The following is a 26,871-nucleotide window of genomic DNA, read 5'->3' as shown; positions in this document are numbered from 1 at the left end:
GCAGGGAGGATGTCTTTCTGGAGGCCAACCCAGATGTGAGAAGCCAATCGGATTCTTTCATTCCATTTTGGGTAATTTCAGAAAATAATCTCTGTGGCAAACAAATACACGTTTTGTTCAGCCAAATTATCTTCACAAAGTGAACGCCACTTTTATGATTTTTGAAACGTGAATACAATCTGGGTTAGGCCCCAACTACACAACATGGTCACATGACTTCATGTCTCCACCACTAAGCTACAGGAGGACTAGTGTTCTCCTCACTAGAACTCTGTATTCACTGACCTATTTTATATCATAGAAAAAAAGGTTAAAGGTTAAAGCAGGTGTTAAACTCAGACCTTTTTCAGGTATCTAAACAAAAATGCATTCAATAAACACAGCAGCTGCACTGTGGATGGGAGATGGAGGGAAGTGTAACAGCCAGGATGTTTCAGAGACGTTGGCAGTGCTCATCCTGCTGCAAGTCTTGCTATGGAGCATCAAATAAAGTGTTAACAAGAGAGAGGCAACACGGTAGAAATGAGTAGTCTGCAGATCCAATAGGTGAGGCAGAATAATGAATACATCATTGAGCGTTAAAATGTGTGTCGCTTATTGTTACTTGGACGTGTGAGCTTCACCGAACAGAATGATGTAGTTTGACACTAGAAGTCTGCTATCCAGCAAGATTTGTGACATCACATCTAACTCGAAGTTATCAAGGTCCAAGATCAGACTGTTACCATTATTCAGAGCAGAGTATTTTTTTACATATCTTCAAATATCTCTGGAGGGGAACCTTAACATGTGGCAGTGATTTATGGTTTGTAAGTGAGAAACACAAAGACAACAGTTAAAACCATTTTTATTTGAGAGTTGACCTCTGATTGTGGGGTATTATTTACATCATTTTATTCTTTGTTTTGAGTTCTGGGGGGTGCATGTTAGTCCCGCAGCTGCGTTTATGGCAAAGTCCACTGAGAAAAAGAAATAAAAATACAAAAAGCTGTGGGCTGACTGCAGAATCACACCCTGGAGAGTGAAAGGTGGGAGCTTGTTGAGTGACATTGTACACACAGTATTCTACCTGTACAATAATAGTGCTACTATTCACATTCATCTGTACAATAATCATATTTACAGTGATCACATTAGGGAAAGAGCCAGTACCTGAGGAGTTAGTTCAGTAATTAGCTTTACTCATATCCGTGGTAAAATGAAGTGCACCCAACCAATGGTAGCCTAAACAACACAGGAAACATGGGCTCAGGTGTGACGCGTTGAAGTGCATCAACTTTTAAAGCCGCTCGCCATTTCAGCTGATGGAACTGGATTGTAGGTGATAACAAAGACCAGTCGGATGAGGACCATGTGCAGGCTGGTTTCACTCCAAAACAAACAGTATGAATAATAGAATACTGTTGATGTTTTAAACACAGAACCTGCCTCGACATAAATGTGAAACATTTTTCAAATGCTTTGTTCAACGTTTCGTTGAGGCTGGTAGCAAAGAGCAGATAAGATCCCAAGCAGATTATGGTGGTTTATGTGAGCCCAGCCTGAGTCACTACCATGCAGTAGTGGCAGGTAGCAAGAGTTTTTAAATAGTTGCGTCAAAAGAAACACTCCTCGTAGATACGCAGGTGAGCTGGCACGCTTTAACAAACAGGAAGCTATGAACAAAAGGTGAGGTCATTAAAATGCTTTGTGCCAGCACCCTTCATCTTCCCCCATGATTCTCTCCGAAACACACAAACTATACATGGAAACATATTGGGCAATTCAAATTACCATTCGACAGCACACAAGATCAAACACCATGAATAAACACACCACACATGTGCAGCATTTCTCCCAAGAATGAAACGTCAACCAATAAATAAGAACGGAATAAAAAGGAATTAAATAACAATCATTGTCTCAGTTTTAGATCACTGTTCATGTGATCCGGTTATAACTTAAACAGTCAAGAGTCCATTTAAAAAAATATCTGAAATGCTCGGCTCCTGTAAGTCCTCTAACCGGTGTCAGGATCATTGTTTCAGCCAACAGGCGTCACGCCACGCCAATTACCTCACTGATCTGCACACCAGTGCTCTCTGCAGCCACAACTCTACCAAACACTGTTTTTCTTTGGATCCTTTTCACTGATCACCCATTCCACACTAAATCATATCAAACAGGGGACACGTTTCAAGTGAAAACTCTGCGTTTCTTTTCCATATCTTTGATCGAATCTGCTAGATCTCACTGTGTTGTGAAGTGCCGCGGACCAGCAGGGTAACAACAAGCAGGCATACATGAAGGAGCTTTGGATTTGGTACTTTCCAGCAGCTTTTGTGTCATCAGTAAAGTTTGGGCGTGGATGGAGAGCTAAGCCTTGTAGCAGTTGCCCTGTGTGGTGAGTGCCAGCTGGCCGTTGGGTGCCACCTCATTGGCCTCGTCCTCCAGTAAGCCTGACACGTCAGCGTTGGGGATGCTGTCGTGGTAGCTGCTGAAGCTGATGTTGTCCTCTTTCAGTTCAATGGTCCAGAAGGGGGCGTTGAGTTTGCGGTTCTGGTACTCTCTGTAGGTGTACACGCCTCCGACAAAGCCCAGCAGCACCAGCACCACCAGAATAATGACGGCCAGGATGATGATGTTGAACTGCGTCCAGGAGACTTCCGTCAGGGCCGCTGTGGTGTTGTCAGTGGGGCTGCTCAGACTGGTCAACAACGCCTGTGTGGTGGCAGCAGTGCTCAGTGCGGTGCTTGTGTTGCTGCTGGACGTGGAAGCTGGGACGCCTCTTGCTGTGGCGGAGGTCAAAGTGGTGCTGGTGGTGGTGGTGGTGGTGGACGGGGAAGATGTACTCGACGTAGGGGCCACTGAAGTGGTCGTATCTGCTGGTGTGGGAAGGAGCCGGGGTGCTGAGGAGAGAAAAGCATGAGTGAACATTTTATTTCACAACCCTCATAGGCCAACGTAAGGAAGGCCTGTGATCACTGAATATGGAGCAGAATGCTGGTTTGCTAATGAAAGTAAAGTAACTAGTGACACCTTGTGGTAGAAAGACATAACTATCAATTTCTCTTTATGATAATAATAATGACAAGCTTTATTTCTATAGCGCCTTGCAAAATCAGAGTTACAAAGTGCCTCACAAAAAAATTACGTCATACACAAAAAACCTTTTCCATTAATTCATTCCTCATCAATACATTCACAAATGGACAAATCCCAATCTGACAACTCCTGGTCAGACATAGAACTGACATTGTGTAAAGATTATTAATTTCTTATTTCTATTTATTTATTAATGTATTTTTTCATGATCTATTTAAATAATTACTAATTAATTAACTAACTAACTTATTATTATTTTTAATTATTTATTAATTACTACTTGAATTGTTATTATTATTTTCTTACGATAGGATATCGTTTTTAATGTTTTTTTTCTTATGTATATATATATATATATATATATATATATATATATATATATATATATATATATACACACACACACACACACACACACACACACACACACACACACACACACACACACACACACACACATGAACATAGTGCTGTGTTGTACTGTAAAAAAAATACAGTATTTGTTGTTCACACCAAAGAGCAAACCTGAATCCTATTTATAGAGTTCAAGCTGTGATTTGAAGTGATGTTACTGGTTCCAATTGTTTTCACAGGTGCATTCTGGGTGCAGGTGATTGATAGTTTACACACACTGTGTTGTGATTTGCAAAGACCTTGTTTACAAAGTTGTAAACGTGTAAAGCAGACAATGTGTTCATGGTTCCTGATCAAGAGATCAGCTGCATGAGTTCCTGCTTTCTGTGTCACAAAAAACAGTTTTTGTGTCTTGGCAATTGGCAAAAACTGTCGTTATTGTTATTTTGACAGATCTATAAAAAGCAATGCATTACATTGTAGGATTGTTGTAGAAAGTCGTGTGGACACTATATCGGTGCTGTGTACAACAGTAGAGTAAATAAGGAGTGATTTAGGACTTTAGTCTAGTTACTTTTGCCTGATCCACTCACATGGGATGTTGTCATTGTTATTTTTATTAGTTCTTATTTACTAATGTTTCAGTATTTGTGAAAGTACTGGAAAGGGCTGTTCACAACATTCTTTGGGGGGATTTCTTTGTACTACAATCGTATTATAAGCTTGTAATAACAGCAGCTTCTCAGCACTGTGTAGGTGTGCTTTATTGACATCTCCCTGGCAAAAGGTCTTTTGCTTCTTTAAAAAATCGGAGCCAGAACCAGCACACAATGTTCCTTTTTTTACAGCGTTAAGTAGCTCCAACAACACCTCACACAGAAATCTAGGGATTGTAGTCTGTAGGCTGGCATGTGTACGAATCAAACAACAGTTAGAATTAGTCCATGATGATCTTCACGTAGTTATATTTCCTCACAAAGGATATGCAAATGTGCCGCATATAGAGAAGATATTAAGTATGTAGTGAAATCATACATTGTGCTTTGGTCTTACTTGGGCGGGTGCAGTTATGTGCTGGGGCGTCCCCTATGAAGCCCGGAGCACAGTGCTGGCACTGGGGCCCGGTGGTGTTGTTGATGCAGCGGAGGCACTGGCCGGTGTCGGGGTGACAGAGCTGGGGGGGGCCCTGAGGATCTGCGTTCCCACTGCAGTCACATGGAACACAAAGCCCAGATGCTTTGTAGAAGCCGGCGCTGCACTCGTCACACTGCGGGCCGCCGTACCGAGGAAGGCACTGGTCACACGCTGGGGAGCCACTGGGATCTGCACAGGAACAGGCAAAGATCCACATGAGACCAGACCATCAGACCTGAGCACTGCTCATGACGTAGCTACAAGGGAGGCCTTGAAAAGACGTTCCAGAACTCGACCATAACCGGCGGATTGTTGGAGTTGTGGTGGACGCTATATTCCACATAATGCAAGGACAACAAATCAGACAATATACGCTGCTGCTTTCCAGTGAAGGAAGACATCTGTTCAAGTCCCTGATGGTTCCTGTCTTTTCTAGATTATTCATCAACATTCTTGTGCAAGAGATTGCAAAAAAAAGACAACAACATAACAACAATTTAAAAGAAAAAGGAGTAATATCAACACCAGTGCAAAATAGAGGAGTGAGATACATTTGGCAAAATAAGTAAGAACATTACAACATGAAAATAAAAACAAGAGTAAAAATACAAAGGATTTAAGAAGAAATAATTACATCAGTGCCTGATAGAATAACAATAAAAGTAAGATAAAGTTAATGCAAAATAAGTTAACTTTAGTTGGATGAGTCAAAGATAGTTTAAATGTTCAATTCTAGCATTTTGTTTCAAATGTGCATGCTCTTCTCTTTAATTAGGCAATCCCAAATGCAGCAGCTAACACTGCGCCACTAGGTGGCTCAGGATGACAGCGTATAGATCTGGGAGAGATCTTGGCGTCTCCACTCTAGCTTCCCTGTGTTTGCTCTGTAGATCTCTGCTGTTTGATCTCAGGAGGTCATGGCGTACCCTGGCCCTATACTAGAACACTGAGGCTGGACTGACAGGGTTAGTGCTACACACGGTATGTGAGAAGTGAGTATACATCCAGATGGGGACCAGATTTAAGGAAGAGCCTAAAAAAGATGAGTGGAGAACCGTAGCAAATACAGATGCATCCATAGATTACTGCAGGAATGGGTCAGTTATTCTGGTCGCCTTTCTGCTGGAATGAAACATTTCTATCTTGATGAGCGGGGTCTTCACATGGCAGGAGTGCTCACTGAATGGTTTGATGAGTATGACAATGTTATGCACGTTCACATCATATTGGATTTTAAAGTGGATTGACGGTTTATTCGGTCTCAGTCTAAATGTGTTGTGGTCTCATTGGGTATGTGATTCTATGTTTGTTACTGTGGACTTTATGGAGTCCTCATGTCTGGAGCACTGCACCAAACTAATTTCCCCGTGTGGGATAATAAAGTTGATCTGAATCTGAATCCCAATTGAACACCTGTGGTAGATTTTGGAGGAGACGTGTCAGATAGCGCTCACCACCATCACAACACCAAATGAGGGAATGTGTTTTGGAAGAATGCTGATCACCCGTCCAGTAGAATTCCACACACCTGGAGAATCCCTGACAGGGACCACTGAAGCTGTTCTGGAGGCTCGCGGTGGAACACCTTACTTTATATCGGTTTCCTGTCATCAATCTGTATACTTTTCTAAAAACGGATTGATTTAAACATGTGTTCACCTGGAGCAAACATATAGACCTATACATGATAGGTTTAAGTACAATGTGAAAACGAAGGCATCCATCCAGAATAGAGGTGCCTTTATCACCAGTTATGTCCTCCAGCTCTTCCTGGGGGATCTCAGGGTGTTCCCAGTTCCAGATGGGACATACAATCCCTCTCCAGCATGTTTTAGGTTTGCACAGAGCTCCCCTCCCATTGGGACGTACCTAAAATACCTCCACAGGACGGCATTCATGGTGCCCAAACCACCTCAACTACTCCCTTTTAATACAAGGAAGCAGCAATGGATGTTGTTGAGGGTTATAGCTCCCATAGGAAAGCTTTTGAAGGCCCGTATATCGAGGTCAAAACAAGATATAGTCACCTCACTTGGATTAGGGAAACCAGTGCCCCCTCCTGGAGCAGAGAGAAGCCTGGCTGGGGCCCATGTGACTGTGTTGTATTCCAGGACTGTACTGGCTTCTCCTGATAAGCTTGAATTAACCTCTGCTGAGGGTTCAAAGGCAGCCGGCCTGCTGGGTTATGTAACCAGGAGGAAACGTGATCTGCTCTGCACTGCACGGGCCAGAGGACCTGACCTGCATGTTCACCATCATCCTCCACTTCTCTGACACACACTCACAGAGAGTGAAAGACAAATTAAAACCTGAATACAAATATTTGATGAACCTCAGGCTGAACTGAATGAGTAAAGATGTAATCATACATGGATGATTTAATATGTGTGACCCACATTCTGAACTGGTGCAATGCTCCATTTCACCTCTTTGTGTGTCAGTGTGGAGGGCTATTTATTTACTGCAACAGGCCTCATCAGCACATTAGGAAAGCATCTCTCCTCCGGTGTGAAGCAATGATACGGCATTGTGGCATCTTGTCATTTGTCACTGTTGCCAGGACAACCTCTACTCTAAAACATCCTTCACAGCCACACACACACACTATTAACATAAGAGCAGCATGTTTCTGATCATTTCCTCTAGCGCAGCTCTACAGTGTTGCTGTCTGAACAGAGACCGTGATGCTGCCCATCCCCCCGGTCTGTTGCTGCCTGACTGGCGCTGAAATGGCCCAGCTGTGCTCATGCTGTCCAGGCTCAGCTCAGCCTGGTGTGTGTACCGTCCCCTCCCTCCCACGTTACACAACGTCCACTGCGGCCCCTGGCAGGGGCAAACATAACCCGACAGCCTAAAGTGCATCTATACGTGTTGCCATGCAGGCCACCGCCAATGGCGGGTCGTCACGTCAGCACATGGACATGCTGTTAATGATTGGTCCAGAAAGGGGGACGGGCAAGGTGAGAGGAAGAGCTGAGCAGAGTGAAGACCAAACAATTAATCAAATAATCAAGAAAATAATCGTTAATTGCACCAGATCGGCACCTTCGGGTTTTTGTGAGATCAGCATTTGGGCTCTAAAAATATTGCACGGGAACATTTACGTTGTTGATATTTTATAGACTGCGGGACTAATAAAGGATTATCTTATCTTATCTTAGACAAATATTTTTTCTTTATCTAATAATAAAAAAGTAGAATGAATAATAATGAGAATGTGGTTTCCATTTATTACCAGAGTAATCAGAACGCCTAATGAAGTCCACTTCACATGAACACTCCAGGAACTAGGTTACTTGATAACTGGGTGATCTTTGGGTGTAGAAATATAGTCGGTGCGTAGATTTGATCCGACATGTGTGGCTGAATAGAAACCATAGTGTTAACAAAAATAACTGGTTGACACGTACTGACACCAGATCAGTAAATGAGCTGTCTGCAGAGGGGCAGTTCACTCACAGCCGGTGGAAGCTTGAAGTGGAGGGAGCATCGTGGGCATTTCCTCACCAAGGCTGCCATCAAATAGTCTTTTCCTAACCACTTTTCCTCGACCTTGATAGAAAACGTTATGAGGTCGAAGAGAATGGAGAAGGAGAACTCACGAGGACTTATAAAGGACTTATATGGTGCTCAGAGAATCTGACTGCACTTAGACTATTTTTTATCTATTTATCACACACAGAGAATGAGTATAGTGACAAACTGTACAAAAGCGTGGCTGGGATGACGTATTTTTGTAGTCCAACCAGCGGTTAGCATCATACTGGTTTCCTCAACCAAACGTTAATGGCATACCTCACACAGCACAAGCCCATGGTGTACTAACTGACTTACATTAAGCTCCTTTGGTACCTCAAGCATTAAAGTGGACCAGCTGCATCCTTTAGGGTTAGTTGAGCGGTTTTGAAATGAAATTTGAGGCTGAATTGAGGTGGTTTAGGAATATGGTAGTGACTGTAGTTCAACCCAGATCTCAACCCAACAGAGACGTTTGGGTGTGTTGTGTAAGTAGGGCAGCAGCAGCCTGGAGGTGACAGAAGTGGAAGGAAGGTCACTGTTGATCTGTCAGACTGTCTGGGAACAGAGATCGAAAGAACTCCAGTTTACGGTTCTGGATTATTTCTTTGCTAGAACACAATTTCTGAAACCTGGCCCCATTTTGTTGAAGGTCTATAAACATACAACTAATTATCTCACATCTCTTACAAAAGCAAACACTTCAGTTTTGCATAACAACTGAACAAATACTTGATAAAGGTAAAAACACACGGCATCTGCACACCGTTGAGTATAAAACACTTATCCACAGACTGTCATTTTCACTTGGAGCATGTTGTAAATATAAACTATGAACACAAATTCATGCTCACAAAATCATAACAGTATCAGATCAAATGACTTTAATTGAAGATGACACGAACATAGTTACTGTATGGTACTGTAAACAAAATACAGTATATTTTACTTACTATCCTCTAATTCCCTCTCCAAGATTGGCCTCCATTGTTTTTCACACCAAAAAGCAAACCTGAATCCTATTTATAGTGTTTAAACTCTGATTTCTAAATTATGTAATTGGTAACAGCTGATTTCTCAGGTGCATTCTGGGTGCAGGTGATTGATAATAGTGTGGTTTTCCATTGCAGAGTTTAGAAAACAACACACACATGGTTTTAGTTTTGATGATGTGTCTAATGTAGATAACTGTGTGTAGTTCTTGTTTTAGAATTCCAAACTTAGTGTAACGCAGACGTGTTTCTGGTTTAGCACACCTGGCAATAGATGAGCAAACATCTTTAATAGAAGCCACATTTTATTTCAGTTTTTTTCACTCTGTGTTTTCAAGTCACTCTGAACAAATGGGGTTAACCGAGCACATCTGACATGAACTCTGTGGTCTCTGACTGTGGACTTTTACAAACTTTAAAGGGGATCCTAATCTAATTGGTTGGTTGAATCACATGTTTTCTGATAGGCATCCCACAATAAACTGACAGGGTTGTCTTATTTCACAGTTTGTGGATTGGAAGGGACTTCAGTGCACAACCACTAAACAAGTGAGTTCTTCATCATGTGACCCGTTTAAAAGAAAAGTAATGAATTTAAATATACTACACCTGTCCAGTAATATAAACTACAGCAAGCAGCTTAGCACCAATACTGGAAGCAGAGAAACAGCTAGCCTGATAACAAAATCCACCTCCCGGGCATGTCAAACAGTTTTCTGATCATGACATAAAGCAGCTGTTTTTAGTTTCATGAGAAACCCTGCTAACATTCAGTTCAGTCACAACATCAACATTTTCTTTAAAATCAAATAAACACTTGAAAACAATACATGGCAGTTGGTAGCAGTAATATTACCATTATTGTTTGTTTGCGCTGCATTACAATGTGATTTGAAGAGTATGTTTAATTGTGATATTTATTTATCTTACCAATATTGACATTGCAATAAGAAATATCAAGTGTTTTTATGGCTACTGCGACACACACAAGGTGCAGCTTCTGTTTTTGTGTTTGTTTACCCACTAATCATTTCTTACTTGTCTACATGTAGTGCTCATCTTGACCCTAAATACAGTACGTGAGTCAGACTGACGTCACGTAAACACACCAGGTTAAACGTGTCGGCTCCTCTGCTTTTCATGTCATCTCCCTTTAGCTGCATGCCTCTTATTACTTTGGATAACTGGACAAAAGTAGACGACGTGCCGTCACATTGAGATATTCAGACTGGCCAATCATAGCGTAGCATCATCCAGGGTCTGACAACTATCCAGCTATAATCACAATACACATGCACAAAGTAATCACAGAAAGCTGCTCTTTAAATTACAAGAGTTTATTTACTTCTAACAATTTCTCAATGTATTTGCTGTTCCTTCATTTCATTGTCTTCTGTCTCGATCAGAATTTCACAAAGAAGGCCAATTCATTTTTAGATGCTTTGGAAACCGGAGCTTTAGAGTCCTCAATTAACCTAAGGTGCATGTCTTTGCAGTGTGGGAGGAAGACAGAGAACTCTGAGAAAACCCAGGGTAATACAGGAAGAACAGGCAAACTCCCCATAGATAATATTTACTCAGACCGTACAGTGAGTGACAGTGTGGCTCCGTGGTAGCTGTGACAGCTCCCACAGAGTAGCACAGGGGGCGGAGCTTAGCCAATTCCCTGATTGATGTGTGGTTGTGAGCAGTGAGCACTGACCGGTGTGACAGGTGCCAGTAGAGGTGGAGTTGGAGCAGGGACATGGTGCACAGGCTGCGGTCAGGGCGGCTCCAGGGCTGCGGTAGGAACCAGGATTACACTCCTCACAGTTGGATCCCTGTGTGTTGCCCTCACAGTTCAGACACACTCCTGGAGGATAAAGGTCACACATGATTAGAGGAATAGTTCCTCGATCTGTACACTGTACACAACACAGAAAGTGAGAGAAGTTGGTTGTATAACTCTTAATCTTAGTTTGGTCACTGACACGTCATTGCACAGTATGTTTTTTTAATTGTTTTTGTGCTGGTGGTGCTAATAGCAGAAACTTTTACAAAGTGTTGAATTGCATTTCATATCAAAGTAAAAGCTCCTCTATGAATCAGAATCAGCTTTACGTGGCATGGCATTCATCAGGCTGACCTCATTTTTGTATATCGCTACACGCTGCTGTGTTTCATCAATTACATGATGCAGGAGAATTGTCTCAAGATAGAAAGCATTGCTATAGCAGTACAAAGAAAGCAACCAAACCACATTACATCTGTCATTTCAGAGGATAATCACACCGAGCGGACGGGATCAGATTTTTAAGGAAGGACAACTCCTGATCAAAATGTTTACGTGAATGCACATCATTTCCTGCTCATCTTTTGACTCATTCTAACCTTTACTTAATCACTGAATCATGTTGAGACTTTTGAAAAGAGAGGCCAGAGTACAGCACACCAAAACAAAAGAAGACATACAAAAACAGAGCCGGTCACAAAAAAGCACAGACTTTCAGCAGTCAGAGAGACAAAATAAAGGAAACGCTAGTTACATTTACGTGTATATACATGTATATATATATACACGTGTTGTGCTATTTATAAAATAATGGCAGCACAAATAAATGAGTTAAAATCATTTAAAATCATATTTAGTGTCCTCGATAGAAACCTGCTCACGTATCTTTGCTCGGCGTTTAATTTGAGCATATTTGTAGGAGAACACTAACTGTAAACAAAGATTTAGATGACATGATTATTTCAGACATGCAGAGGAGGTGGAAATACTTTATTAGGCCCCTATTTTGATTCGCAAATCTTGACGGTGCATTCAAGGACACTCAGACATGTGAGTGTTCAGCGTTAGTTCTGGCTTTGTATATCACATGACGTTAGCATAGTCACAGCCTTGTGATCATTTTGTTTCTTGTAACACGTCTCAATATGCATTGAGAGTTTTTAAATGGATGTTTTGATAAAGTTTTGCCGTTGACCCCATTTACTTCAGTTCATCAAGACTTCTCTCCGTTCTTTGATTCTCCGTTTAGCGAGCGGGCATGCGAGAAAAACGACAAGAACTCAAGGTAACGGGAAGTGAGAAATTGTTTTAATGATTGTCATTTTGGGTGAACTTTGCCTTTATATTCCCTCTTGACATCAGGAACTCTACACATCTTCCATCGCAGACTGTCGACTCATCTGTTCGGTCTGTACCTTGACCCATAAAAAGATAGAAAAATAAACTCTTTATATCTTACTGTCTCTAAATGTAGCACTTGAGGTAGTTATTATTTGATGCAGCTGATGTACTTGTGCGATTCTTGCAATTTTCATTAAGCGCATTCAACATGGCTGCATGTACTTAATGAAAGTCTGTTTGGATCAGATGAAGGTAATGTGGACATTTGCATTTTCGTCATTACTTGAAATTCCCACAACAAAGTTATTAATTGTTATTATTATAAATATTAGTGTAGGTGTTACCACTATTGTGCTGTTTGTAGTTGAGCCTCCATGATAATAATCAGAGGTTACAGACGTGACTAAAGCGGTCCACAGACTGCAGAGCTTGCTAAATCTTTGCATAACATTGGTTTCAACCATGAGCTGTGTGAGAGTCTTCCAACCATGCACTTACCACAGCGCCAACAGAGGAGCCAGTGATAAGTTAAATCAGCTGCTGATTGATTGACGCTGTTGATAAATTATGGGTTTAACTTTATGTTCATTATGATAAATTGAAGCCACGTGGACTTCAGGCTTTAAACAAGTGCACTCAAGGTTTAGAGGTGAATAATGTATCGTAAAAAGAAAAGAAAGATGTTCTTGATGATAAACTGCTTTTATCTCTGCATTCTGTGATTCAGCCTTGATACATTATTTCAGTTGAAACAAGCGGTCTCTGTCCCCGTCATGTTTGGGACGCTGTATAATTTGTGTGTAAGTGGGGAAGGCCAGGGCCAGTCTTTAAAACAAGCTGTCAAGCCTGAGCAATGTAATCCACAGCACTGTGAGCACTGAGCCCCACTCCATCTGCCCCTGCATTATAATGGGAACACACCCCCAGCCTGACTGCATGGAGCTGAGCAATAATCCTCCTTTACATGTGATGAGAAGGATGAATCCACCTTAAATCACACAAATCAGACGGAAAATTGGGTTTATGATATTCTACATTTTACGGTGAGTCTGCTGCTGATTCAGCATGTTTCCTGGTCTCCTTAAGTTCCTTCTTCCTTATTCCACAGTAAATATTTACCCGAGACAAACCGGAGGGTTTGTGTGCTGCCAAAGTCTCTAATTAAACCCTTCAGTTCACCAAGTGCATCAGTGGCATCAACTTGCACAAAACTCAAGAGGTACATGTATGGAGAACTTCATGATCATTTCCTTTCTGGACTGTTAAGCTTCAGCTTTCTCATGCAGAGCCTATTTGCAAAGGAACTGCATGCTGAGAGGAGCAGATACAGCTGCCATCCCATAAAAGTAGTGGAGTAAAAGGTACAACACTGTCCCCTGAAATGGAGAGAAGTAGAAGTATGAAGTAGCATCAAATGAAAAATACTCATGTTCAAGGATGTATAAGCTGTACTTAAAGGGTACATATCATGCCCATTTTCAGGTTCATACTTGTATTTTGGGTTCCTACCAGAACATGTTTACATGTTTTAATGTTCCAAAACATTGGATTTCTCACAGTTCTTCATTACATGTCCTCTTTAAGTAGTGTGACTTACTTTCCAACACGTGTCTCCCTGGATTTGAAACCAGGATATAACAGGTGCTTTAGCCAACTAAACCACAGAGATTCATTGACAACTAACAATCGAAGAAAAGAAGAAGAAAAGTTTTGATACAAAACGTAAATAAAAGATTTGTTTGGGGCGACTGAGCTTAAATTGAGGACACATATTAAAAGGTAATGTGTATGTTTCTTCCTGGACCTGCTGCGGCATTATCCTTTTAGTTATTTATCCTTATTAATCCTGTGACTCATATTATGGAACACTTTCAAACAGACTCACCAGACTGTGGATGGCAATAGTTGGTGTGGTTCTGACACTGGCAGGGCCGGCAGCCAGTGCTGCTGAAGTGGAAGAAACCCGGGTGGCATTCATCACACTTTGGCCCGTACACTCCCGTCTTGCACACACATAACCCTGAGCTGAAAGGGGCAGAACAGAAGAGAAGCAATCAGAAAACACAGTCCCATTTCAGAACACCGAGCCAGAGTTGTGATGTCATGGCATCTGATGTCCACACTTGACTTCCTGTAGGTTCTCCTATTCGCCCATCTGCGTTCTAGAACTCTGTTCCAGGTCTGAAGCATGTGGGGAGCACCTTACATCGCTTACATTTCAGAGCCATCCACACTGCTCACATCAATGCCTCCAGCAACACGTGTTGAACATGTGTCCAGCACCACACTGTACGCAGCCTGTGTCCCCCCTTGTGATTCTTTAATATGTCTTTTTGACTGTAAAGGATCGGTCTACCAAAACTACCAAAAACATCAGCTCACCTATGATTCTATGAGTGTTTCCCTCCATAAACAATGTTGCAGATACATAATGGATAATACACAAACCACGCCGCACAGTTTTCATTTGTACTTTATAGAGAAGAAATACAGCCCATTAACCACAGCGTGCATCTTGATCAGATGGCTTCCCGAGTCGCTAAAAGGATTGGAGACAGACTACAGTGTTGAAAAGGTGTAAACGCATCAGTCTCTCCAAGATGCACATGTAATATTTACTCATCTCAATTTTAACAATGTAAGTGAGCAATCTGTGGAATTGCTCCTACAGTATAGCGATGGCAGCTGAAATCCACCATCTGTCTCTCTGTCACATTAAAGCGACAGGAAGAAAGCCGCTCCAGTGATTTCAACACACTGTAACAAAAGGTGTCGACTGCTTTTATGCCGGTCTTTCATGTGTTTGTGTTAGTACACAAATAGTTTTTAGCTAGCTGTCTAAACGGTTACTGTTGTAACTAAACTGCATTTTTGTCAGTTACCACCCATATGGGACCAGAGTCTCTTTCTTATAATACAATATAAAGTTAATAAAATGTCTTGGATCTGTGTGTGGCAGCAGAGATGGAGCGGGTCGTCTTCCAATCAAAAGATGGGCAGTTTGATCCCCAGCTCCTCCAGCTCACGTCTATGTGTCCCCTCACATGTCTGCAGAGGGCTGTGCTGTCAGCTCTGAATGGGTGTGATGGGGGATTAGAACTAGAGTCCTGATGGGCAGGTGGTACCTTGCATGGTCGCCCGTTCATCAGTGTGAATGGCTGAATGATGACATGATGTATGGTTCAAAGCGCTTTGAGTGGTCTGAAGACTGCTTATTGCACGTATGTCGATATTGCTGTATATGTCAGCTGACAACGAGAAATTGCTGCACAAAAATGACAATCTAGGTTTTAAATAATTTAGAAAAGTGTCACTTTTACATAATGTATGAACAAGAGAGCAAGTCGATTTTAACACTGCAAATTGTAAGTATGTATTGTGGTCACAATACATAAAAAAATAACAACTACGGTCCATATCAAGATTGTTATACATTTGCTCTGTGTGCATCTCTGTCTGTCCATCTGTCCATAGTTATTCACACATACAGCCGAATATCCTTTGTGCTCATGTATGACTGTATCACGGTCCTCTTGTGGTTGCATTGAATTAACTGTTTTACTGTGAGGAGTCAGCGGTCAGTGACGCTCACTGACCGCTGACTCCTCACTTCTCTCAGCCGGCTGCAAGTGAACAACAACTGCTTCAGTTTGGACAAGCAAGGCAGCTGTATAGATTCAAATGAGAGCGCATCAGTTGTGTGAGAAGTGTGAGTGAAAGACGTGTCTGATACGCTTCCAGTCTAGAGGAGCGGTTAGACAGTCGTGGTTTATAGTCATTTAATCAGACAGAGCAGTGGATGTTGCAGACACACCTGGCGGACATCTGCACTGAGTTCACTCATTTTGTTTATTGTTTATAATTTTCTGGTGAAATATAGTTCTATTTTTTTTACACTCTCAAATATGGATGAGTATCATTATCAGCATCTTAATTCATGTGTTTTACATAACAGTACGAGTGCTCTCAGAATGCTCCAGAAACATTAAATCCAATACACACTTAAATAACTTGTTTCATTTGCTAATGTGTCTTCCTCAGGCTGGATCTGAACTCTCATCACCCTGTTTCGGGCTGTTACACCCACTACATGCATGCTCATTTATACATGAGGGAATAGTGAGTTGCAGTGAGGCTTTATTTCTGAGTGAGAATTCATCCACGGTTCTCTGATATTCAAGGTAATCTCCGAGGAAAAGTACAGCACTAAATCAAGCCTGGTCAGCCCTCGAACCCAGACAATGGACTCAAACATAATCTGAATACAATTGAAGCAAACAATTGAAGCAAATCAAGAGTGACTGGGAGCACTTTCCATGAGCGTGTGTGCGTGGGTCTACATACAATCTGGGCTTTGTTAAAACAACTGCACTTAATGCAAATGAAGAGGCCCACGGCGATGCTCAGTGGGGCGTGGGCCTGCTGGGAGATCAACGGCCCTCTTTCTTCCAGCGAAACACACACACACACACACACACACACACACACACACACACACACACACACACACACACACACACACACACACACACACACACACACACACACACACACACACACACACACACACACACACAATCAACAATAACACAAAATATCTACAAGCAGCATCATGACCCTAATGCAATGCAGTCAGTCAGAGAGAGAATGTCCAACGGTCACAGAGAAATAACTCCACTCACTCCCAGTGAAAGATGAATCAATCCCTTATTAGTCCCGCAGTGGGGAAATGTGTTCTCTGCATTTGACCCATCCCTAGAATATATATAGGGAGCAGGGAGAAGCACCCGGGGAGCAGTTAGGGGTTTAGTGTCTTGCTCAGGGACACTTCGGCACAGCACATGTAGTAACCGAGGAGCAACCCTCTCTACCCCATGGTCGCCCCATAAAGAGGTGAAAGATAAAAATAAAGAGGAGGTCTTGAGACCAGGTCAGTTTAGCAATATTCTTCAGCATGTATTTCATTTTGCTTATGCTTTTTTCACAAAATTCATAAAATTCTAAAAGAAGTAACAAAGAAAAGGACATATTGGGCATCAGAAATTTTGCCGGATTATTTAAAATGTTGATATCGAAAATCCTCTATTGTCTTATCTATTCAGAGCGGGGGGGGGGGGGGGGGGGGCTGAAGCCGATCCGAGCTGACATTGGACGAAGGCAGGGTTCACCCTGGACAGTCTTCCAGGCTATCACAGGGCTGAACACACGGAGACAGACAACCATTCACACTTCACTGTCTTTGGACTGTGGGAGGAAGCAGCAGAACCCGGCCCCTCTTGCTAACCAACACCACCACCCCTCTATTACGTGATTGGGACCTGAACCCGGCAGATGGTTTGTTACACAAAACCATCTGAGAAGCCCTTATTGGAAAATGTTTGGAAAACGACAGGGACTTTCAAACAATACTTGGCAGGTGATTGGATGAACCATCTGTCAATCAAACTCTTGCCAAGCCAGTCGGGAGAAGACAGAATACATTTCTTCCATGAAAAAATCCTTAAGTGTCGTCATTTGTTCTTCTTTCAGTGAAGAAATATGCTATATATATATATATATATATATATATATATATATATATATATATATATATATATATATATATATATATATATATAATGCTATTGTTTCCTCTAAGCCAGGGGTCGGCAACCTTTACAAGCCAAAGAGCCATTTTGCACCAAATAAAATGTGTCTGGAGCCGCAAAAGCTATTTGATATCACAGCTTATAAAGTTTTATATATAGTTATATTATACATACAAAACTATAGTTTGTTGTATTTGTGAAATTATAGAACAAGAATAAAGACAATTCTTGACATTTTACCCGTTATAATAATATCAAACTCTTATGAAGAGGAGAAAACAACTTGCTCAGTTTGCTGCAGCAGTTGAGGAATCGCTCTTTTTCGCTCATCTCCAGCGTGATACTTTTCATCAAATGCTGTGTGCTTGTTCTTGGAGTGACATTCAACATTACATGTTTTGTTGTTTGCTAATTTCTCGCCACATTTCAAGCATACAGGTAAACCAGCACCGTTGGCAATGAAAGCAAATGAATACGTCCATGCAGAATCAAACTCTCTATTTTCCTCCGTGACTTTTCTTTTCTGGGGATTTATCCATTGATAGTTTACAGAGGGTTAATGTTGCGCCAATACTTTATGATAATAATAACTTTTCCCACACTTCACCAGAACCTCTTCTTCTTTTTCCGTTTCATCCATCACAATAAAAGCACCAAACACATACACAGGAACACTGCTTCTTAGAGAGCTCTTAACGTGCTCAACATCATTTAAAATAGTTTACCGAGGGCGGAGGTCTGCAAATAATATATGATTGGCCACCTGCAGGGAAAGGCGTAATAGGATGTGGCGCACATTTTAGTTGACAAACTATTAAAACATGTTTTATTGTTGGCAGCATGTCCAGCGGTGATATCAGCCCTACGGAGCGGCCGTCTGAAGTCACGGTTAGCGGCTTTGAGGAGGACGAACACAAAACAGGACTTTCCCTTCCTTATGAATGCTTATTTTGTTCTGCACAACTATTGTGAAGTCCACACACATAAACTGTAAAGGAACAAAACATTGATTGCTCTCCAGAACGACAGAGACTTCAGTCACCAGCAGAGCAAAGTATCAAGCACGACCTTTCATTATTAAAGACTCCTTTATTACTCTGTGTATTATTTTAACTAAGCAACCAATCTACATCCTGTTTACACCGGCACCCAGTGTCCGTGTGTAGTCACGTGATATTAGTTTTCAGGCGTGGTAGTCTGGCTGGAGATCATCTCGAATACGATGCTGAAACGCCGTGTGTACGGAGATCGTTTTCGTTTTAAAACTCCAAACTCCACTCCAGCAGTAGTGGATGTAGCCTCAGGGAGCCGCAACAGACGGGCTGAAGAGCCGCGGGTTGCCGACCCCTGCTCTAAGCTAAACTGTTCAGTAGTCACCATTGTTGTTTACAACGAACAGTCGCCTCTCCTTGTCGTTTCATACCTAAGCCACGCCCCTAAGTGCAATTTATTAGGGATATGCTCAAGCCATATTATAGTTTATTTTTAAAAAAAACACCCCAACATCTCCATCTTTGTTGACAACTAGAGGCCTTTTGTGAAAAAGAATGATTGATGCAGGAAGATGTAACGTTTCAGCCGCTTGTAGCAGTTTGCAGCTGCAATGGTTTATCTCGGGGTGCGCTCCAAAGCCCAACAGACACAACGCCGGTGGGCGGGGCTTCTTCACCAGGCTAGTGTGATAAGAAAAGGAAGCTCCACATGTTGCAGTGGAACTAAGTTGCTAAGCACATGGCCTGTCACTGCACAGTCTCACACTCAAACAGACTGGCAGGAATGATGACGTACAGCATCATTATAATAGTAATAATAATAATGTCAGAGTATTGACACCGTCTATAATGCTTCCTTTTTTCTAGTACGTGCTGACACAACTGATCTTCAATAAACAGCATTTCAACACCTTCAACCACACACTGCCCCCATCATAAAATACTTGTTTTAATATTGTTATAGAAATATATATTATGACAATGTAACTTCCTTAGAAAATCTAACAGACTGTTTATGGATCAAAATGAAGCAGACATGAGATTTAGAAAATGAAATGTGTGATAAATCAAGGTGCATGATTACATTCATGCAAAGGTTGAAAGGAGTGAGAGAGTTTTGAATGTGTCCGTTCCTCACTAGGTCATTGGTTGAGGCCTTTATTCGCCCTGCAAATACTCAGACAAATCATCACCTTTTTGACGTGTAATATTGGTGAATCTGTGTGAAAGTTTTCATGAGAAAAACAAGAGCTCAGAATATAAATTGATTTGTGAATCAATGGCACAAAAATAAACCCTCCACCGATGTGTTCAGGCTTTAATGCAGGAAATGAGCAGACACCAAATCATTCAGAGCCTTCATATTAGTCTGTGAGCAGCTCAAAAAGTGAGGCTGTTTCTTTTCACAAGTTTGTCATCTAATGTGCAGCCAGCAAACCCAGCAGGTCCACTGCTGCCCCAGTAGAGGCGGAGCACAGAGATGAGGCCTCACTGATCAGTAATCCTGCTGTTCATTTGGGCCGTCTTGGTCAGGAGGAGGGGGTTGTTATTGTTTTGGAGTGATTTCACTGCACTCTGCATCAGATGTACATGTTAAGTAGGTCAGTATTACATGGATGACAAAGCTTAACCCCATTCTGTGGCTGCTGCGGGAACGCAGGCCATCGGCTACAACATGTGTTGGATAACAGCAGACAGTCACAAACATCCTCCCTGCAGAAGGGAAGTGATCACCAAGAGGAAAATGTTTGGCAAAAAGAATCAGAAGTACACCGAGCAGGTTTAGTTGCATTGCTGGGTGTGCGGTCACATCCTGACAGGGTGTGTTAAGCAACAACAGCAGCAGGACTGGGATCTCTTCTCCGCTATCCTGGCTCCAGCTCTGCATGCACAGACACGGCCGCATAGTTTTCAGTTGTCACGTTCCAAGTCATGGAGTCACAGAGAAATCTGGTAGGTTCTCTAGTTTACTCCTCATCATTATATAATGGATTTATGGGCGGAGCTTGGTGAAACATCAAGTACAGTGCAGGTCACCGGGTTAGAGCCACGTTTGACAAATGTTGACGTGACGCTGAAAAACTACAAAAATGGTTCTTCAAATGAACAATAATAATAATAATAATAATAATAATAATAATGTCTTTTTATTGTCATATACATTTACACATAAACAACATTTGACCTCTGCATTTAACCCAACCCTTATAGGGAGCAGTGGGCTGCTGAAAAGCGCCCGGGGAGCATCACATCTAAAGGTTTGGGAAAAAGGCTTGTTTAACATCTTAACCAGAGTCAGAGGTTACGGCTTATAGTATGTGTCGACTTTACAAGGCAAGTGATGAAAAATAAAATGATAAATGAAAAAGACCTGGTCAGTTTCATCTCTCTTCATCCAGTACGAGCTTAGCCTAGCTTAGCACACAGACTGGAAGCAATAGAGAACTGCTGAGTGGATTTAACTCTTCCTACATGTTTAAACCGGTCTGGTTTACATGTTGTATCATGCCAGTGTGCTATTTACAAATCCAGTCAGGAGTCAGTTGGGTTTCGTTGACAGTAGAGTTACAACGAATCTGAAACCTAGCATCCCTTCTGTGTGATGCTGCATCCAGTCACTGCTTGTTGTACATTAAATATAAATATATATATATATATATATATATATATATATATATATATATATATATATATAGTGTTAACTACTAAAACCTTTCAGTGTCTTTTTAGTTCATAAAAGTTCTCTTTTACAGCGTTCAACTGAGAAACAACTGATCTTCAACAAACAGCATTTCAACACCTTCAGCCACACACTGCCTCGAGGAGTGTATACTATGGATCAAATCCCCCATCATACAATACTTGTTTTAATATTGTTATAGAAATATATATTATGACAATATAACTTCCTTAGAAAATCTAACAAACTACTACGTCATTGGTTGAGGCCTTTATTCGCCGTGCAAATGCTCAGAAGAATCATCACCTTGTTGACGTGTAATATTGGTGTTCTGTGTGTTTTCATAAGAAAAACAAGAGCTCAGAATATAAATTGATTTGCAACTTCCTAAATGCATGAATGAGACAGATACTGTTGCTTCACAGTTTAAAACTGCAAACCAGTCCTCATATTACTGTTCAGCAAATCAAACAGACACAGAGTCAAAATACATTGACGGCAACGATGCATCCACTGCTGTGACACATGATGCAGAGGCGGAAACATCTGCACCTAAAATCAATATTTCATTACAGACTGTGACGCCTTCCATACCACATTGTAAAAAGGAATGCCTTACAGGCAACGTCCACAGGAGCTGACCCAAATACAGTGCTGACACACGTTATGGCAGAATTAAGTGGTTAATACAGATCTCTTGTCAAATATCGACTCGACCGAACGGTGTGTGTCCATTTTACATCACATGATTTGCAGAAGAACTGCAGGCAGAACAAGAGGAGACATCTCATTAGGGTTGTTAAGAACATTGAACAAGGATGCAGTTACATTTCATTCATTCATTCATTCATTCATTGGGATAATGCTAATGAATTATCAAGTCATCAGGCTTTTTAAGGTTGAAATTCTAAAATGTGTTAAGGTGCTCAATTTAAAATTCAGAGCATATCCATTGCCTCCACACGGCTCTCAACGCTGCGATAGCTGAGCCAGCAGCTAGAAGCTAACAGCGCTAACAATGCAAACAACAACAACAGTGCTGACTGAGGTAAGAGCGATTACCTCAGGGGGAACCGGAGGGCTGGTAATCAGCTGTGAGAGCAGTGGCAATGAGCTAGCCAGTGGGGCACGCTCACGTGCACTAAAAGACGATGTGTGGCCGGCCACATTAACAAACCAGGAAGAAGTTCTGATCACAACACACAAGGAGGGAGAGAGACTTCATCCTCTGCTCAGGTAAAAATGACTGCAATATATTTGAACAAAGATAATAGTTGTTTGTTGCTTTAAAAAAAATGCTCTAAATATAGAGTTTACGACCTTTAACAAAGTACTGGACTACCATCACATTATGTACATGGTCCCCAGAGGATGAATCCTAATGACTTGGTTGACTTTACGTCAAGCTCCAACATCTGGGAAAAATTACATGTGTCCAATACGTGAAACATCAGCATGGTTACGTTGTCATTTATAGCATCTTAGTACGCTGTGGTTAGCATTTAGCTCTTAGCATCACTGTGCCTGGTCACACATCCACCTGCTAGCATGACTGTAGCCTCTTGATGTTATTTTTATTTGTTTATCTTGATTTTATTTTCTTGTGAAGTACTTTGAACATCTCTTTTAAAAGTATAGTACACTATAGTATATAAATACATTATTAATATTAAGGCTCATATGCTCATCAGAAAAGCTTGTTAGATGGCCGTACTTTGGAAAGCCCCTCCCCTCACAACTTTTAACTTCAAGCACTGTTTATTCATCCATTATAAATCTATTTCTCATCCATTGTCTGAAAATGTATGCCCCATATCTCCCATATTAAAACAATATGCGTCTCCTCCTCTCCATGGCTGCTGGCTCTTCACCCCGCCTTTGCGTGTGGACTTTTGAGTTCCAATGTGGTCGGACAACACATTCGCACGTTGCCCGGCCCTTATTCTTGTTCTGTATTTGTATGGATTCCATTCACTCAAATAGCATGAGTGCTGCGAGAAATACACTCATATTTAGCAACAAATCAACACATGTGGACTGCCAAAAAAACCCACTTGAGCCTTTGATATTTGTCCCAGAGACAAGGCTGCATAATACAGGTTTTTGCAAATGCTAAGACACAATTTCTGACACCAAAGAGCAAACCTTATAGTGTTCAAGCTCTGACTTTTTCACAGGTGCATTCTATGTGAAGGTCATTGATGGTTTAGCAAACAACACACACAGGCTTTTAGATTTGAATGATGTGTCTAATGTAGTTAACCGTGTGTAGTTATTTGCAAAAAGTGTGTTTTAGGATTTCAATCGTTGTGTAAAGCAGCTAATGTGTTCGTGGTTCAGCATCCCTCATCGATGGATGAGCTGCATGAGTTTCAATAACGGTGTCAAGTACCCGTTTTTGTGCCTTGGCAATTGCAATACCTGTTAAGTGTGTTCATAGCACACGCTTGTCTTTGCCAGATGCTCAGTACAGTTCCCCTATGGCACAGGTCACGTCATTATCAGCCACTCTGGTGAAAGGTGAGATCATCAACAACCTGAAATAAGCTCCTTTGTTCTGATGGATGTCTGTTTCCTTGTTGGATGAACCCACCGGAATGTCTGCTGTTAAAGAACCTTAACTTCTAATTCCAACACTGAGAAGAACTGGTCTAAATGCAAAGTGGGATTTATTGATGAGTAAATCAAGTCTGATCTGTAGTTTGAGGACAAATTGATCTTCAATCGGGCATTTCTCCTCGTATGATATTGCTCAATAAGTTTGCACAATATTTCCACTAGAGAGAGGTTCTTGCTCTTTGATTCTGACGTTAACGTTGATGTTTTAGATAGCTGAAAATAAGTATTCTGGAAATATCTCCTTGTGATGTCATGTCATCTATATTTGGCCTATCCAGACAAATGCACCACCACACAACAGCAGCGACAGTCTTAACAGTGCTCAGCACGTGTAGCAGAGTTGGAGTCCCGTCATAACTGAATCTATGCACAGATCCACTGAACAGAGCCTGATGCATCATAATGTAGCCCAATGGTACCGTCTTTAGTTTAGTTCTCTTCGTGTCAATTTAAACCTAAACACAGATTGGTTGTTTACAAAGTAACATAATCAGATATTGGCGACTATAAAAGCATAGATGATGTATTGGTCGCATATTTTACTGAATATTGGAGGATAACGATCGTCAGTGAAACTTTATTTCACACTGTGATGGTTAAACTGTGGAATTAATCTGCGGTTCCCATGCGTGCGAAACCGTGAGGCGGTCTGTTACACCATGAGTAGTTAAGTAATGCTGCCTCGGACGATTACAGCAAACACTTCCTAACAACTCACTGAGTCGCACACGTGTGATTGTTTGGTTTTGTGAATACAAATCAGAACTCTCCAGCTTTCCCCTCATGCTGCGCTGTCAGCTGTCAGGTATCTGGAAGTGAACCAATCAGCGCTCCTGACATCACTGGTTGTAAATGAGTATGATGAAGAGTAATCATGACAGCACACTGGCTCAGTCAACTCTTCTCTGAGAATAAACTAGAGGGTTTGTTGTTTATCCTACGACACGAGAAAACCGCAGCTAAAGTGCAAAGTATAGGTGCAGCTAAAGGCTCTGGACGCTGCTGCTCTCCTGCTCCTGTTAACCTGCTGCGGGCCCTGTGTTAACCTGCTGCGGGCCCTGTGTTAACCTGCTGCGGGCCCTGTGTTAACCTGCTACGGGCCCTGTGTTAACCTGCTGCGGGCCCTGTGTTAACCTGCTGCGGGCCCTGTGTTAACCTGCTGCGGGCCCTGTGTTAACCTGCTGCGGGCCCTGTGTTAACCTGCTGCGGGCCCTGTGTTAACCTGCTGCGGGCCCTGTGTTAACCTGCTGCGGGCCCTGTGTTAACCTGCTGCGGGCCCTGTGTTAACCTGCTGCGGGCCCTGTGTTAACCTGCTACGGGCCCTGTGTTAACCTGCTACGGGCCCTGTGTTAACCTGCTGCGGGCCCTGTGTTAACCTGCTGCGGGCCCTGTGTTAACCTGCTACGGGCCCTGTGTACGTTTGGTTCCAATGAAGAATGAAATGCTATAGTTTAAAATAGTCTCGATTCTGGTCAACTGTCCAGCAAATATTAAACAAACTTTTGAAATGTCACTAAAAAGAAATGCAAATGAGGTGCTTTTCCATCAGCTGATCATCATGCGAGTTAAATATTTATTCTGTAAAGATGTTTCCATATTCAATTTAGCGCATCAACCCTTTTTTGTAACAAAGGCAGAAACCATCTCAAACTAGCGTAGAAACTTATTTTTGAGCAATTTTATAGAATTTTGGCATTTCCATACAGCTTTTCTAATGCCATACTTCAACATGTGCATAATAGCCTGTGAATGGAAACATGGCTAATGATAGTGCCCTTTAAACTTTGTTTGTTTCAACATGACAATGCCCAACATGTACCCCATCAGCTCCATAACAAATGCTTTTCCCAGTTTGGAGCAGAACTGGCCTACACAGAGCACCGACCTCAACCTCATCAAACCCGTTTGGGTTGAGCCACACCTTCTCCCCTCACATCAGTGCTGGACATCACTGATGCAGCTGCCTTCAGCCAGGTTCCAAAGTGGGTTTCGGGGAGTTACAGTATATGCAACCAGTGGCACATTATCTTGGTGGTTATAATGGTTTTGGGTATGATTTTCAAATCTATTCTTAGTCAACTAACACACCAAGTTTCACCACAAAGAATCACACAAAAGCACCACTTTAAATGTTGCGTTTACCAGAGATGTGTTCATAAATGTCTAGGAAATAAGTTATTCAGCATGAAAAAAGCCTAAAAAAAAGAACTAATTCATTTAATAAATCTAAGATGACCAAGACCAAACGGCTGATAAATCCACTAACCAACTAAGAAGGAGCCATCCTCGTTCTAATGTCCACATACTTATGGCCACGTTGTGCATCCTGTCTTATGTTCTATGTTTTCATAGTTCTTGGCTAAGCCACCGTATCTTAAATATATTGTGGAACAATAGAAATGAGAGATGACCTGGAAGATTCACCAGGTATGACGAGATGTCCTGATGATATGCTGACTGTGGCATTTCCTCATGATATCTACAAGCTTGTCTACCCAGTGTGCATCTGTCTGATAGGACGACGACAGTAAAACCCACTCTGTTCAATTTCTCAAGCACCAAGATGTCTGTAGCTGGTTGGCTTGATACAAATCACTGCATTATTGGTTCCATTTTCACCGTCATTGCATCGAGTTGCTGTGGACACAACTACAGCACTATGCCTGGCTCAACCTCGGCTGGATTGCTCATTACTTAATGGAAAAGATTCCTAAGCAGCAGGAGGGTGGGGGGGTTTGGAAAGCTGGGTAATCTGTGTAACTTACGGTGATAAGCTCCTGAAGGGGCTGTGCTAGGCTAG

At 41.8% G+C, this 26,871-nt stretch overlaps 1 protein-coding gene across 1 annotated transcript in view; it reads right to left on the bottom strand.

Moving 5' to 3' along the window:
- Positions 1-830: 830 nt before the first annotated feature.
- The window catches only part of LOC306697729 (multiple epidermal growth factor-like domains protein 9), a 33,712-nt gene continuing 7,671 nt past the window's right edge, over positions 831-26,871 (bottom strand). Inside the window, exons 3-6 of the mRNA XM_079161759.1 lie at positions 14,078-14,217; positions 10,783-10,932; positions 4,474-4,761; positions 831-2,888 (exon numbers count right to left, since the gene is read on the bottom strand). Of these exons, the coding sequence (XP_079017885.1) occupies positions 2,356-2,888; positions 4,474-4,761; positions 10,783-10,932; positions 14,078-14,217 (1,111 nt within the window). The 3' untranslated portion in view covers positions 831-2,355. The remainder of the gene's footprint in view (positions 2,889-4,473; positions 4,762-10,782; positions 10,933-14,077; positions 14,218-26,871) is intronic.

Source organism: Pholis gunnellus (assembly GCF_910591455.1).
Source record: "Pholis gunnellus genome assembly, chromosome: 6".
Lineage (NCBI taxonomy): Eukaryota > Metazoa > Chordata > Actinopteri > Perciformes > Pholidae > Pholis > Pholis gunnellus.
Note: the sequence above shows the minus strand (reverse complement) of the source record. Positions and strands in the feature narration are given on the sequence as shown.